This window comes from Rhyacophila brunnea, unplaced genomic scaffold (genome assembly GCF_057557595.1).
Source record: "Rhyacophila brunnea isolate RB1 unplaced genomic scaffold, BYU_Rbru_1.0 scaffold_3, whole genome shotgun sequence".
In the NCBI taxonomy this organism is placed as follows: domain Eukaryota; kingdom Metazoa; phylum Arthropoda; class Insecta; order Trichoptera; family Rhyacophilidae; genus Rhyacophila; species Rhyacophila brunnea.
Window position 1 is genome coordinate 29,152,141 of NW_028232965.1, and position 17,639 is coordinate 29,169,779.

Here is a 17,639-nt window from a genome sequence, read left to right on the forward strand (position 1 = left end):
CGAAGCATGATAACTACCAAGTCAATCTTCAGTTATAAATTGTGCGGTGGCAAGTCAGGCAGACCCAATAAGTTTAAAAATTCATTTGGATGGTTGGTTGCTTCGTCTTCGTTTATTCCACAGTTGATAGATTTGAAGGAATTCATTGCACCAACGATTTGATTTTGAATTGTGAAGTTTAAGTGATCCATATCTTTGTTCTTTGCCGCAAAAATTGCTCGTTCACTCAATCAATTGTGATTTTTGTGGTTAGCAATGACGTTCGGGAACACTTTGTTGATGAGGTCGTCCTTTGCTGAGACGAAATTTCAAAAATTCAGCGGAAACGAAATCAATCCATTTGATTCGTTGACAGGAACACGGCAGTTACCGATAGTCAGCTATTGCTTAGAGAAATCTTCGGCAGATGGATCGTTTAGCAATGCAACTCGAATGTTTGTCGTCAGCTGAAGTTTCTTCACATAGCGCCACAGAGTCTATGATTTGAGGCAAGCGTTCATTTCATCGGCAGCGGTCGATCTTGGAATGACTGGTAGTGTTTGGCGAAAATTGCCAGATAGTAGAATCATTGCGCCACCAAAACATCTTGAGTAATTTAGCAGATCTTTCATAGTTCGATTGAGTGCTGCCAATGCGCATTTGTGCGCCATTGTGCATTCATCCCAGGTGATGATTTTACTTGCTACCAAAACTTTGGCCATTGCTGAGTGTTTCGCAATACTGCTTGTCGATGTTTCAGTCGTTTGAAGGTTTAACGGCAATTTCAACGCTGAATGAGCCGTTCGGCATCCTTCTAACAACGTGGCCGCTATCCCAGAAGACGCAACTGCTACAGAAATTTAGTATCTCGCACGAACAGTGGCCAAAATCAATGACATGAGAAATGTCTTCCCAGTTCCACCAGGCGCATCGAGCAAAAATAAACCACCATTTCCATCATCAATTGCCTTCATTAACGTATCGTACACTTTTTTCTGTTGGGGGTTCAACATTGATACATTCGATCGAACCGATAGGTTCAATGCATCTCGAGCATATTCGCGTTCACGTTCCAATTCTCGATTAAAAGCGTCATTCATTCCACGATGTGGCGTTGGCATTCCTAACTTGACTAACAAACTGACGCACATGAGATAACACATATCTTCAATCAAAAGTAAAGTCTGGTTATGTATCTCCTCATTCACTTCGAGATCGGGATTCTCTGAACTGACACGAATTCGATGTAAAATGTCTTCTGACATGTCATCCTTGTACTTGTTCCACAGTTCAGGTGGATTTGATGGGAAGCATGTCGAAATAATGATAGCAAATAATGTGCGTATCTGACTTGGAGATGCAGAAACAATAAAATTGCTACAGCGATTTTTATGTCCCAATGAATATCGTTTTCAAGCAAATTGAGCTATTGACATGCAGTACAAAATGTTGGACACACTACACCATTGACAGTTCGAAGTGATTACGAACATTTACCATCAACAACCGCAAGTAGACGCATTCGTCATTCTTCGGATGAACTGTGTAAATTCGACCAAGAGCATCATTAGAATGCACATCCGGATGATCAGGAACCGCATCGCCTTGCTTCCGACGTTGAAATTTCTTCGATGAAGCGTTCCAAGTGTTATAACGTGGCATCTTAGAGTAGAGCAACGTTTGTGCAAACGGATGACGTTAATGAATGGGGAATGAGAAAATACGCCAAATTGCTTCATTGCAGCTCACATATCGACAAACTTGATAGTGCGTGATTTCATCGTTGGTATTGGGAGTTTGAACGCCAAAAACCACAATATCGCTGCCTTTGGTGACATATTTGCAGATGTATTTGATGTACTTTACTGAATTGCAATACTCATGTAGGTATCAGAGATGGCGGTGTATACGGATTTTTTTGTGATTTTACTTTCTTACTTTTCCAATGCGCGAGGAAGCTTCTCGAGGCCGAGACGAACAAAAAAAAATTCATCAAAGTCAGTCAATCAGTTCTATGTCATCAATAGACATCATCAAAAAAGCCGTTCCATACGAAATGTGAAAATGAATGTTCTTCATAATTTTTTTTCCGTGAATTTTTCCGATGTTTTAATAGTTATTCTGCTATTCAGGGCAGAGACAAATCCAACAAATTAAAGATCATAAAAATCGGTCTAGCCGTTTTTGAGTTATAAAATAAACGATGTAATTAACCCGACTATGTTTTATATAGATAGATAGATTAGATCTTCTGACTCGCGGCATTGTAAATAACACTGGAAAATTAATTACACAATTCAAAATTACATAATGAAGGAATTATCGATACGCGCACATTCACAAATTTGATAACTTCACAAAGTGAACATTTTAGAAGGTAACTTATCGTTTGAAAATCACGATCAAAATCGCTATTTGTCTACAACAAAGTCTTTTGGTATTATCCGAGGCTGAACTGAATCAACTGTCAAAAACGCCATGTCCATACTTTCTTTTGTTTGTTTGTTTCTTGTTTATTATTTCTGACATATATCAGAGATGGCATTGTATACGGATTTAAATTTTTTGTGATTTTCTTTTGTTTTCGTATGTGTGAGGTCCATCGTTTAAATAATTCATCGATATCAGTCAAAAGCCGTTCGATACAAAATGTATGAGAAAATGAATTTTCTTCATAATTTATTTTTTCCGTGATTCATCCGATGTTTTAATAGTTATTCTGCTATTCGGAGCGGAGACAAATCCAACAAATGAAAGATTATAAAAATCGGTCCAGCCGTTTTTGAGTTATAAATGGTGTAACTAACCCGACTTTGTTTTATATATATAGATATCTTTACTATTTATTCTAACTAGGTTTCTAATATTTCACAAGGTTATTAAGTATTCTCAAACTTGGAAGAAAATAATATGTCAAATATAATACTCAGCATTACTCATATGTATTGGATGAAGCATACGAACTTTAATGTATTGCAAGTTTTTTATTGCTGGCAACATCTGGTTGTGGCTAGAATGAAAAAAGGTAAAGTAACATAATGCAAACAAAAATAACAAACAAGTACACAAGTTACACGTTATAAGGTAAACAGAATTTTTATTCAAGAATACTTTTCACATATTTTTTCTAAGCATAATCAGTGCAACGTCCTTTTTCGATATTAACTTACGATTTAGTGCACGAGTTCCCAAAGTATTGCTCACGAGGGGTTGGCAAATTTATGACAAAAAGTGACATTTTCATACAAATTTTCTCCATGAACTTCAAAAAAGTTTGCAAACGTTGTTACATAATTTATTTCACGTTTGTAAACATAACAAAATATGTGGTTGCGCGATAGAACGTCTTTTTTTAAATTATTTTTTACTAATTAATCACTTTTACTTGTGCTTTATTGTGCTTAATTAACATGGTAATTATAAACTACCATCTTTTTTTATATCTATAAACGTTAAATTTTAAATTTCTGTGTAGAAAATTCTATAAATTGTATTTGACGAAACTATTTTTACGACATTTTTATGGTATTGTAAACCCTTTCTTGTATGCTTTCTTGATCATTGGTTTCTTTTATGGTGTTGTCCTGACCGCCTTACGCATTCGCTGTGTCCAACGTAACTGGTGCGTTGCCCATCAGGTAGCCATTAGATATAATTAGCATGTTATTTTAATGTGGTAATTAAATATTAATTAAAAGGTCTGCTGCGAATGGGTTAAACACACTTAATCATGATTTATTTGTTCACCGAAAACACTAGGTTATATTACGAATTAGCTCTTTTTATCCCTATAAAATGAACTAGTGGGAGCCTTTATCAAGCAGTGGATTAAACTCTGTATTGCTAAGATAATACATCAAACAAATTATCAAAGGTTCTCTTAGAAATATCAAAGAAATAAACGGTAATCGACTGTTGTTTTTTACCTATTAATTATATATTACCTATAGTATCGTTAGCTCAATTTATTTTTGATTCATTTCACAATTAGATCGCTGAAATATAAATAATTACATATGCCCAGACTATTTTGGCAGTTTATGATTTACAAAATAATTTCACGATATAATCAGATTCATCAAATGTGATGATGTTGATTCTCCGACAAAAATTTTCATGCGCCGGATAGTAATTTTAAACACAAAATTACTAAATTGTGATTTCAAAAATTTTATTCTTGTTCTTGGAAAATAAATCATCCCAATGACCATGCATCCCAGCACGAAGCTAGTAGGCAATAATAACGACAGTACAAATCTGTTTAGTTAAAAAAAATATATACATATATTTGGAAATAACATAAACTGGTATCGTACTATTCCATTTGAGTCGTTTTTTGCGACCTGGGTTTCGCCTTTTGGCATCTTCAGGCGCTATATGCACTCACCAAAAAGCAAATACAAACTGACAACAAATACAGTTTACTCTAACTTTATAACAAATTAATACAATAAGTAGGTAAAAACTTTATCCTATTAAGTCATGGATCACAATAAAAAATATAACAAACAAATTATAAATATTTGAAGTGTTTATAAAAAACCTATGCCTTATCACTAATAATTCACTCGATGAACTTATAAATTGTCAAAACCTAATAAAAGAGCATTAGTAATTATAAACAATAAAAATACTAGGTACACTCGAAATGTGTAAAATCGTCTATTCAGAGAACAATGGTGACGTATTGGGAATTAATATAGTTAGATAATGAGATATATCAATGATAACCGTCTTTAAAAAGTTATTTGTTAAACAAATATTCAATAATATTCTTGCATGCTACTTTTTTGTATATTATTTTTAATATAAAATATCCACCCCGTGCTGAAGATGCAAAGATGCTGAAGATGCCGAAAGGCGAAACCCGGGTCGCAAAAAACGAATTAAATGGAATAGTACAAAACTTAGTATTTAAATTCAAATTCCATCGAGTACCTTCTGTCGATAGTATTAGGTAATAGTATAAACTGGTGTATTTTACAGCCCATATATACAGCATTAATTAATAATACGAATATACTTTCTTTCTCATCTACTTCGTTGTATCTTTTCGTATTCTGAGGATGGTCCGATCATAGTCCGAAAGCAATTCACGTGAAAGCTTAAATGAAGTAAGAGATGATTTACTATGTTTGATAAGTACATGATAAAATCAGCTTGTAAAATTTTATGATTATTTTTAATGCGTTTTCACACTTTATTAAAATACCGTTTTATGCTAATATGTTTGGGGGTCGCAGAATCCTTGGCTACTATAAAAAGTGGTTCAGACACGAAAACGTTCATAAATCAGTGATTACGTGGATACTGTTATGCTGAAAGTCCATGCTTACTTATTATTTAAGATACCTGAATACACGTACATTTGACGTAATTCGATACGTCTTAACCTATATTAGAGATAAAGCCTAAAGGAATGAACGCCCTTTGAAGATGATACCTTAGCTTACTGTTGATTTTATCTGCCCTTTGGGAATTGTGGGAGTCATTAATAATGATGGTATTAAATAAAATATAACAATAATAAACTCCATATTCAATATTGTCGTTTCAGCAACGTTTCAATAGTAAAATAGGCAGTATACAAAGACTAGAGAAATATGTTGTATATTACATTACTCGATGGCGATTCTACAACGTATTGAATGCGGTTCAATTAATATACATTGACCAATTAAAATGAGTACCCACGTTTCCGTATTAGACTATTTTAATGCTTTTGCTGTTATATTGTGGCGGAGAAATACAGATTGCAAAAATCTGGGAACGTCCGAAAATTAGTACGGAAAAAGAGATGTTCAAGTTAGTCCAACCAACTGCTGGGTTCATCTGGCCAATTGACTTGGTCGCCAGGCAAATTTTAATGCTTAAAATTGCAGCATCCTAATGCGGACGTGAAAATTTTCTACACATTTTTCTTTTTTACACATTTTTCTTATGAGTATTTTTTAGTTGTGTTTTGTGTATAATATAGAGTTTATTAAATGAACTCATTTATTTTTTGTTAATTCACTGTGCTGCTTTTTTTCACGGCAAGTTTTATTTATTTGAATTAGTCCTAGTGAACATAGTCAAACCCCACTTACCGTGCGTGGAATGCGTGGTGACTATAGTCAGATACTGAATATCAGCTCCGAAGATATTCCCAGGCGTAAACAACTGCTAACGCTTCACATCGAAACATAGGGCGTCGTGATACCCTCGATTAAAAACGAGTGTGATACGGGTCAAGTTGCTTTAGAGGGGACCATATTTATTTTGTGTTGAATATAAAATTGGATTGAAAATGTTAAAATACTGTTTTTGACCGATTTTGGAAATGAATTTAAAGCTTGTTACACACAAAAAATAGCAATGCAAAATGACTAGCGGCTGATGTAATACCTAATAAACTTTTTTCAGGTTCACTTTCATAATATGAAAGTGAATATGTAATATTATATAATTATATAATATTAATTGTATACCTAATATTATTATGTAATTTGGGCTCCGTCCACATATTCAATGCCATTGGTAGTATGTAATTAATTAAATATAAAATTATTCAAAAAATAATAAAATATAATATAGATTAATTTTAGTAGTTTTTGTTACTAAATAGTATGTATAAAAACAATGAATATTTAAATATACGACATGTGGAACGGTTTGTTATTTGGTTCTTTTCCTACCCATTTTAATTTAAAACGATTTTTATTATAATTAACTACGTCGTTTAAAAAATCTAATATCAAATAAATGATGAAATGTAAACGATCATTTTCAAATTGTTTCGAAAAAATAGTTTAGGATAAATAAATGTAGGAATAAGTTACGATTAATATGAAAAAGGGTCACCGAAGCTCATTCTAGATAATTTTGAAATTATGTTATTTTAGGATATTGAAAATGAATGTATCGTATAATAACGATCAAATAAAATCTTAAGCTAGACGTATTTATAAGCCAGATAAAATATTGATCCCTGGACAGGGTTTGGTATTTGGATACTAAGTAAATAATAAAATATCTCAATAAAAGATGTAGGAAAGGTAATGCAAAACCAACATTACCATTTTTTGTGAAAAATACTACTTATTAATATCATCTGTTGACTTAGTCAAGTGGTTTTCAAAGTGTGCAGAACGGAGGGGTGCCATACACTGTTTGAAAAAATTATTCCGACAATAATTATTTTAAATCAACGCCCCGATGCACGCTCAGACTGATTCCATTGTAGTGCCTCGTACATTATTTGTTTATTACATACGTTATTATTTATTTTTTAACAGCCTATCCTAGCCTAGCAACTGATTTCAAAAACATATTATAGATTAATATGGAGAAGTTTGCATCTGAGAGAAATGGAGATAGCTTTAATCATTTCTCGTATGTGTACACAGGTTATGCCTTGGTAACGGCAAATTATGAAAAAAATAAAATTTGAATAATAAAATTTACTATTGAAATTATAAAATATTATAAGTACTTGACAATTTTACTGAAAACTACTGGATGAGTCGAATAAGTTAAAGTTAGTATAATATGTATGTTTCGAGTGCAAATGCCGATTCATTTAGTTTGACTTTACTAAGATTGTATACATTTATATATAAACGCATAAGCAAATAATATTATTAATTATTTCTTTTATTCAACAAATAATTCACAAGATTTAAGAATGTACCATTCTAATTATTGAACATACATAATTCTGAAAACACTCGTGAGAAAATATAGCCTATACAAAAAATCTTTTTCGAAAAAAAGTAAGACACCCGGCTGGAATCAAACCAGTGTCTCTTGGGTATCGCGCCCTGTGCATTACTCTGCCATGCTTAATTGCGACAAATTTTAACTATTGGCTTTTTATTAATACTCATTTTTGTAATAATGAGTGTTTTCAGAATTATGTATGTTCAATAATAAGAACGGTACATTCTTAAATCTTGTGAATTATTCGTTGAAGAAAAGAAATAGTTAATTAAAATTATTAGCAAGTTCAAGTTAGTTGCAACAAAAAAAAATGGAGAGATCCGTAATGTCGATTAATGATTAAAGTAATAAATACTTTAATTTAGAATACAAAAATCGATCGCCTACTGTAACTCAATTTGGAGAGAACTAATGAGCAGGTATTAATAAAAAGCCAATAGTTAAAATTTTTCGCAATTAAGCATGGCAGTCGTAGCATAGTGGTAATGTACAGGGCGCGATACCTAAAAGACGCTGGTTCAATTCCAGCCGGGTGTCTTACTTTTTTCGAAAAACATTTTTTCTATTGGTTATATTTTCTCATACGTGTTTTCAGACTTATGTATGTCCAATTATTATTGTTGGTTGATAACTGTTACACAACAAACAAGCTTAATCACGTGAGTTATCTACCGCTAAAAAGAAGAGTGAAAAAACATACAAGCCAGACTTATGAGTATATAATCAAAATATTCATTGAAACGTTAAAATACTGGATGACTTATATTATTAGTTACCGGATGAAAATTGGTTTCATTATATCCGATTTATGATGTTCAAGTGTTTACACTATTTTTTTCTGTGTTCACAAAAACGCTTCTACTTTGTGTGATTTTATACTCCGGTCATGATTCACCTATAAAGTATAATATTTTGCATATATCATTAATTTATTTTAATAATTATTCAACAAATACAAAACAGCATAATTATTAATGTTTATTTATAGGTGAACACCATCGCTTTGTCTTTGTGCTGAAGCCGGTTTTATTAGACACATAATATAATGTAGGTTCATAAATTTTACCTAAACTGGTATTTTTTGGGTTTTCGCAAGACAAATATTTAATTTACACGTATGTAGGTTTTCAACCCATTTAATTTGGTTAGTTTTATGTTATTGCGCATAACACATTACTGTGTTTCACAGAATTTTGTGATGTTTCATAACAATAACCTTACAGACAAACTATCGAATCAAATGGTACACTATTATTATGATCACATACCAAGTTGCACAAGGATTAAGTTGTTTACCTGAATTTAAACGTAAATGATGACCTTATGCGCAATTTATCGACATAACATAATATGAGGGTGAATTATATAATGAGTAAATTCTCCACTTAGAATATAATTGTATGTTCTAATCTCTGATTACTATGACAGTACATTATTATAAATGTGATATCACTAGGTAAGCTATCTCTATCAATGTCTTTCGTATATTAAATTTCTAATCAATAGAGCCAATTTTCAATTACATACTTTCGTTCAGTTGTCGATCTAGAATCTAGACAGTGTTTTTTGTATAGAGGATGTATATATACCCAACGATAACTCTTTTATTTTGTATTGATTAAATTAAGCTAGAGTCATCACAGTATTTCAGATGGTAGGTGTCAGAATTGTATATTTTTCTTTGTTTTCTTTGTTTAATTGGTATATTTGGTTTGCACAAAACGATGATTTTACAGAGTTAATGTTCAGAATTCCGCAGCGCATGTTAACATTGGTTTTATAAATATCATATAATAATACAGCATGCTCTTGGTTTGCTTAAAGAGCAGACTTCTGATATAATTCTTCATAGACTAAGATATTATTTTCATTGCTGATGAAACTATCTTATATACTTTATTATTCAGACGCACGATGTAATAATATAATCTTTTAGTATATAATAAAAGATAGTCTGAGAATACTTTTTCTGTCTTAGCCATAATGAACATTTGAAATATTTAATTATTTTCTCACTATACCCACTGAAGCAGTTGATTATCTAGAATAAATCGGGCTAAACAACTAATTTCATTAATCTTATTTTGTTTCAAGAGTAAATTTGTTTTGCTGTCTTGTTTACACGGACAACGTTTATTGTAATAGAAACGAGTTGGGTTTTTAGCGAAGACTTCCAGTGCAGTACTCACTTGAAAAAGACATTGAATTTTTTTAAATGTGTTTTTGTAGTTAGAATTCTTTACTTTTACTTATTAATTAATAATACAATCAATAATTCTATATTATTTATTGTGGAAATGGAGTCTAATCGAATTCAAGCATCGATTCATTTAATCCCGATTTTTGAAAACAATAAAATTATAATTTTGGATATTATTTTATCATTAGATATGTAGTTAGTTTAGTAAATTTTACTGTATTGTTTATAAATTTTAATCGATATATATTTTATATAATTTTTCTTATATAATTATTGCTGCTTATATAATTATTGATTAATTTAATAAAACGTAAAATTTTATCTGGACTGGCTTCGTCCGCCTCATCCGGGACATTTTCAACTATTTCTTATGTAATTCAAATAGATACCTACTAAGTACTACGTAGTACTTACCAATTTTACAATTAACAATACTTTTATGCCTACAACAAAATATTTGAAATAAAATTTGTAGTTTGAGATTATAACGAAATCCCAATTGAAACTAAGTAAAAGTAAAAGATAAAAAAATACTTTTCTGTTTTAGTCGTTTTCTTATGTTCCAAACATAATCGACATAATATGGTTAAGAATAAGAACAAGTATTTTATTAAAAAAATATCAATTAACCCGAAAGCCAATAGTTTTACTAATAACATCTAGCATAGAATTTAAAAAATATGTTATTGGATAATTTACATTTTTAATTGTTATAAATAACCAATATACAAGTACATAAATTATCTTAAAATATAAAATTACAATTTTAAAAAAATGTCACAAAATGTACGTTTGTCCAACATGTTGATGCCAGCTGATTGCTTAATATTTTTAATAATTATTGTTATAATTAAAATTGATATTTTGTTCTACAAAAATATAATGTATATAGAGGTCAATCACGTTTACTTTATTGATTTATCGAATTTATGGAGAAAGAATCAAAATACAAATCCGTTAAAGTGGATATTTTTTTCCATATTAATAATTAAATATTAGGTATTATAAATTTGAACAAAAAATAGATAATTTCATATAACCGAGTATCACAATTAAAAAAATAGTTGCCATGAAAAGTTGATATTATTGACTTATACTCTTAATACGTCGCACGATGAATATTTATATAAAGTAAGTTCTATCGTAATTAAGATAACTTTCCTAAAAAAAGGAAGTAACATTTAAATACTGGTTGTTACTGGAAGCATGAAAGGAATGACAAAGAACGGAAGGATGGTCTTCTATGTAGCGAACGAATTGAGTAAAAGAAACAATAGAACTCTGTCCGTAAATGCGACACGGCAGAAGGGTCAGGACCAGAATGGGTTGAGTTGGAGCATGAAAAAATTGTCCATAATGCTTCATGTTCTTTGTTAAAAAATATTATCATTGTTCATTGAATCTATATCATCCAAAAATAAGTTAAATCGAGGCCAACATTCATTTTAAATAAACATATTGTAAATACGTTATCGTACTGGATGAGTTTACTCATTGCATAAGTGTTGACTTGGCATTTGAATGTCATTCTGGTTTTATCAATGATGAGACCCCATATTCAAATACCCGGACCGCTACCAAATTATTAAATTTATAATATATTGTTAGCACCTTAATACCTGTGTACTGAATTTAAAATGTCTGCATTTGGCTGAAGACCGTTGAGTCAATTTAAAGATAATGAACATAACTTGAAAACACCTCAGATGTAATATACCCACTAGAAAAAAATCATATTTGAAAAAGATTTTAACCCATATAACTACTGTTATCGCGCCAACTATACATAAACTAATATAAAGGTAACGTATGTAAAATATATATATTTACATATGAGTACCCAGGTAATTTTAAATAAAGAACTTTACATACATTATATTAAATATCATTTAAATTATACGATGCAGGTATATAATATATTCTAAAAAATCTTTGTGGCATTACAATGTACTTAATGGAAAAAAAATGTCGGCGGTGCATCCTAATTTACCTGTAATAACCACTAGCTAACGAGATGTGTAATTGAAAAATTAGCACGCCTGCGCCTGCTTAGCTTGTGAGGTGCCCAGAGCAAATGTTAATTATAAAATCACGAAAGAAACGTGTTCTCCAAATATTTACCCCGCGGCCTTAGAAATTAATTTAGTATTGCACGACGCTAAGTAAACTGCTACCAGTCTTTTATGTGAATGGTTACATTAAAAAAATCCCGCACATATCATAACTTTATTACCATAGAAAAGTTATTTACACTTTCTTGCTCGATTTTTAATTTATTTTGAATATTCTTTTTGATAAGCCAATGTAATATTATATCACACATAAACAAATAGAGCAGACAAAATATATTTGTTTTCAAATGTTAAGTTAATAGATCTACCTAGTTTATTTATAAATGTACGCAGTGTTGTACATATTTATGATACCCATCATATAATATAACATTAGACGTTATCTGCTGCCACCCATTTCCTGAGAGCACGTCCAAATATTATTCGAAAAAATAGATACAGTACAGTACATATACATTTTTTTTAAACTTAATACCCACCATGTTGGGAACAATACAAACAATCCATTTAAACATACTGTGTATTTTTTATGTTATTTAATTTTACATTTTTTAATGTGTAGAAGACATTCCTATTTTTAATGTTTTCTTTTTATTGTTTTATGTTATTATTCTCTAAATAAGGGATAAGTAAAAAAAACTTTTAAATAATTTCTCTACAAATCTCATTATAAGAGGATGGTATTATAAAAAACTATTGAAAAAGTAAAAAATATTCTAACAGAACACTAACAATTTAAATAAACTATTTTTTTATTCAACGAATACTTCACGTAATATTCTTTCATTGAACATACATAATTTAAAAACACTTCTGAGAAATATATTAACCACCATAAAAAATATTTTTGAAGATTTTTTTCAAAAAGATTTTGTCTAGTGGTTACAAGTATATGATTTCATTTCAATTAATAGCTACATTCAAAATTATAATTTAGAAAAAATTGTATTTTTTCTGATCAATATGTATTATAATATTCTATTTAAAAATATTATAAATATTATTAAAATAATTATTCGAATATGTAGATAGGTAGAAAATAATAGATCCCTGAACAAACTAATTAAGAGTAATTTATATTTGAAAAAACCTGAAAACAGAATAAATTTAAAACTTACATAAGTCTATAGTAAAAACAATGCCTGTAGAGAAAAGATACGTAGATTTCGATCAGAATTATCTAGATATTATGTATAGCGTCAAAAGATAATCAAATACATACAACAGTTAATATAATATTCAGCTCGTCATTGTGCATTTTCCATCACATACTATTTTTCTATTTTTTGTTGTTTAATATTTTACGTGCAATTCATTTCTAATTTAAAATGCACCGTATCCAGATTATATCAATATACTGGATGAGTAATCTTATGTATTAATAGTATATGTATAATATATACTATCAAATAGAAATATGCTTATAAAAATAATTGGTAATTTTATTAAACGAAATTAAAATCAGAAACATAGAATAATAAAAACTTATATACTAATAGTACATAAATACGGAAAAACAAAACGTATTTTATTTCGACAGATTTCGTCTTTATAAGGATACATTATCAATTAACTTGTCAAAATGTTCCTGTGAACAGAATATGTTCGCATTGTCCCTTTAAACGGAACATACAATTTGGTGAATTAAGAACAATTTATTTCAGTGTAAATGCAAAACAACGAATGAAAGATTTTTGCTAAAGCGTAGTTGCTTTCACGTAATTCCATATAATATTATATGACATTACCAAGCAACTCCGCGTAGTAACAAGGTATTTTTTATCCTTCGATTATTTATATTTCATCGGCGATATGGTTTATAATATACGGTTTTTCTCAGCATGTAGGCATTACGAGGTATTGATTTACGCTGATAACATGACTACTCTTTGTCGATTCTAAAATTCGAATATACCAATCAATGCGTCTTGTCACTTTTAACAAAATGCAGAAAATAACGTTTATCTATCTAAAATTTTGCTTATTGTCGGCATTACAACTACTCTACCGAAGATTTCAGTTTACTTTTTGCAAATTTATTCAATCAATACTTGACTGTCTCAATTATTTACGATACTGAATGAAAAAGTATATTAAACAAAACAATACTCATTAACAAAAAAGATACAGCCAGGTAAGAAGATAGCTATGGCTGGTTACCCAACTGAAAGATGTGACAAATTTCAAGGAGTACACAGTTGAACTGTTTTTCGTGAAAATATATTATTATTATTTGTTGATACAAATAAAGTCGAAGCGAGCTGTTGCTTGCGAATACGTCCGACATCAGCCGAAACGTGCCGATCAGGTGACTTATCAATATTTCGGGCTTTTGGTGTACGTACTGTATTATAATTAAAATATATTATTTAGAGGTAGGTACTATAATTTTCAGCTGCATACTATATACAACAGTATGTAATTTATATGTTTGGCATACTTTATATTACACGGTATGCCAAAAATATTTTAATTTAACTTTTCCAGACTACAATTTTTGTCGGTTATATTAATTCTATAATTTTGAAATTTAAAAAGTAATACAAATAAATGATATTTCGAATAGAATTCATTATAACGAGAATATTTTTTCCATTTAAAACTCGGAATAACTAAAAAATGGCTGCTCACCTTTTTATATACACATCCATCAAAATGTATACTGGTGTTAGTTTTAGATTCTATGATATGAGGCCTGTCAAATTTGACCCGAAATTGGAAGAGGCTATTTGAGCCCTTCAAGGTGTGAAAATCCATCAGGCATAATTTTCCAATATATATTTATATACGTATTACAATAATTCTGCGATATAATTTATAATTATTATACATTGTATTACATTAATATATCTTTCTTATATCTTGCAATATAATTCAGATATTTTTATAAAACCAATCATGATATAAGTGTATATATTATTCAAATTTTCATCTTTATATTGACTTTGAACATGAAAATTATCAACATATTACACACAAATCATTTAACAAAATCTACTTCGGATATGTATATTTTGTTATATATTTTTAGTTTTAATTTAAATTATCAAAATGATTTCTAGATTTATGCTCAAAAATCTAGGTACACACTAATAAATTCCATATTTTACTGAAAAAAGACCTCATTAGCTTTTAAGTATCTTATTAGGCTTTTTAATTGGATTATCGACGATCAAGACTTTTTTTACCAATTACCAAATAGCGAATTCATAACCGTTTTGACTCCAGACCATTGCACCAGTTAATTCTTGACTGGAAATGATGACTTGGCTGGCAAGCTCAATGTTTTTGATCTTGTTAACCATTCAACATGTCCATGTACAGTATTCAAACCATATTATTATCTGAAAATGTCTTAAAATTGAATGTGAAGAAAAAAACTACTCGAGTCATGTCAAACAGGTATCGGGTCGATCGGGCCGTTCGACCTGGTCGCCGCAAAGACCAATGCATTTAGAAAATTTGCGGTGGACAACGTGAAAATCTCTTCACATTCGATTGTTTGGGAGTTTTGTATTAGCTTTTGTTACGTATTACTACTATCAAAGTAGTTTTGATTTCTTGGCGACCTAAGTCTTGAATAACTGCTCCTGAGACATTACTAGTCATGAACAATACCAATGCATTAGATTCAAATAAAAGGGCTCATGATACGCCCGGTTAATGGTGGGATCAAATATAATGTCATATAACATAATTATTATATTTTGTAATATATTTTGTTTAATTCATATTTTTCGTAGTATAAAAAGTAATATTAAGCACATATTATTATGTAGGTAGGTAGGTAGGTATATCGGTTTATGAACAAATGTGAAAAGAGTATTATTATAATAAATTTTACAGTTTTGTTTAAAATATATGGAGCTATTAATAATTCTTATCTTTATATGATACCGACGAAAATATTATACGGCAAACATAATAAATATTATTGTACCTTATTTCTTAAAAGCCTAAAGCGGCAATTATGACTGCGCAAAATTGGAAAAACACGTTTCTATTTAGTTTCACAGAGTTTCTTTTATTTTTGCTAGAAGATTTTTTTCGATTTCTTAACTAAAAATATTTGAAATGTGTCTATTATAAATATTTACACATTTTCCGTACTGTTGAAAGCATTAGGTACAATATTGACATCAACAAAAAAAGTATTATATTATGTGTCATTATACCTATGTCATTTCCTGTAAAGTAATTAAATACGGACTAATTAAGGATTTTCTTTTTTTTTTTTTTAATTATAAAAAAATGTAATGTACCCATACATTCTTATACTATAGTAAATATAAAATATTATTATAAATTAAACCAAAACACAAACTCAAGATCATTAGTCACGTCTGCCTACTAAAACTAAGTTATTAAAAAATACACCGGTTTTCACAAGAAAATGTAAAAGAAAATCTTCTGACAAATGTCAAGTCTAACCCTGTCAGCATTTTATATGTAGGTACTTTGTTAATATTATTATCCTTTGCGAAAAACAGCACTTCGATTTTAATTTTGACGGACAACATCCAATTAATTCAGACTAAAAGCTCGTACCCAAATCTGTTTTTCAAAAGTATTCATAAAACTACGTAAAATATTAACCATAAACTATCTAAATAGATTTGAAATTCCTATATTATTCACAAGTATATTTTTCTACAATTAAAAGTGTGAATTTAAATTCAAATTGCGCTCGTAGGGCCTGAGGGAATACAGTATTGTATGCAAATAATTAAAATGTCGTATTTCTGGTTTATGAAATTTACAGAATATTTCAGACGAGAGTATCACATGAAATATTTAGTATAAATTGAGTATTTTTTTTCATGTAAACCACTTCAACATTAGTGCTTCAAGTGAACATACAATGAACTCAGTAAGATATTTTACGTATTTGTGCAAATGAATTGTTATAGCCATAGTCAAGTTCAGAAAAAATATTTTTCGTTTAAATTTTGACTTAATTCGATATTTTTATTATACATTTTCTTTTTATATTACCTATTCAGACTAAGTACTTACATTCTTTGAGAAGCAATCCAATTTGCGATTGTCATGTGCTGTTAAATATTTTTGTATACCTACTGACTTATCTTTTAAATAATATCTTTTTTTATTAACCAATAAAATCTGCCCCTAAATTTTAAGAATGATAATAAATAGTTAAAAAAATCTATTTCGATGCGTAAGAAAAATTACGAGTTTTTTATCATTTTCAAGCAATATTATATATAATATTCTAAGGCTCTGATAAAAATTATTATTTTCATTGTTTCAGGTCGTATTCGTCGTTTTCTTCGTAGTAGCTGCAGGTTTCTGCGCTCCTGATGCACCCAAATTCATTCCAGTCTTGGAGCGCACAGAGAAACACGATGACGTCGGCCAGTTTGCTCTCCGTTATGTCAGTGGAGACGGTACCGTGTTCACCGAATCTGGAGCCCTGAAACCAACTCATGATGGAAAGGACCACGTTCTCGTCAAGGAAGGCGAATACTCATTCACCGCACCCAACGGACAGGTCTACCGTACCAAATACATCTCAGATGAGAACGGGTTCAGAGCGGAAGGAGACCATTTGCCCAAGTCTGTTGTCGCATAAGAAAAGCCACACTAACCGATAACCAAAATGCTACCATCCGTATTATTTATAAATACTTTGTAAATATTTATTACCAATTAAATAAAAAGTATAG

The 17,639-nt window shown here is 30.0% G+C and overlaps 1 protein-coding gene across 1 annotated transcript; it reads left to right on the forward strand.

Annotated features, from left to right (window-relative positions):
• Positions 1-16,813: 16,813 nt before the first annotated feature.
• Positions 16,814-17,545, forward strand: LOC147068190 (endocuticle structural glycoprotein SgAbd-2-like). The gene is made up of 2 exons (XM_085952616.1): positions 16,814-16,822; positions 17,225-17,545. The coding sequence occupies exons 1-2, from the start codon at positions 16,814-16,816 to the stop codon at positions 17,543-17,545; spliced, it is 330 nt and encodes a 109-aa protein (XP_085808742.1).
• Positions 17,546-17,639: the final 94 nt, after the last annotated feature.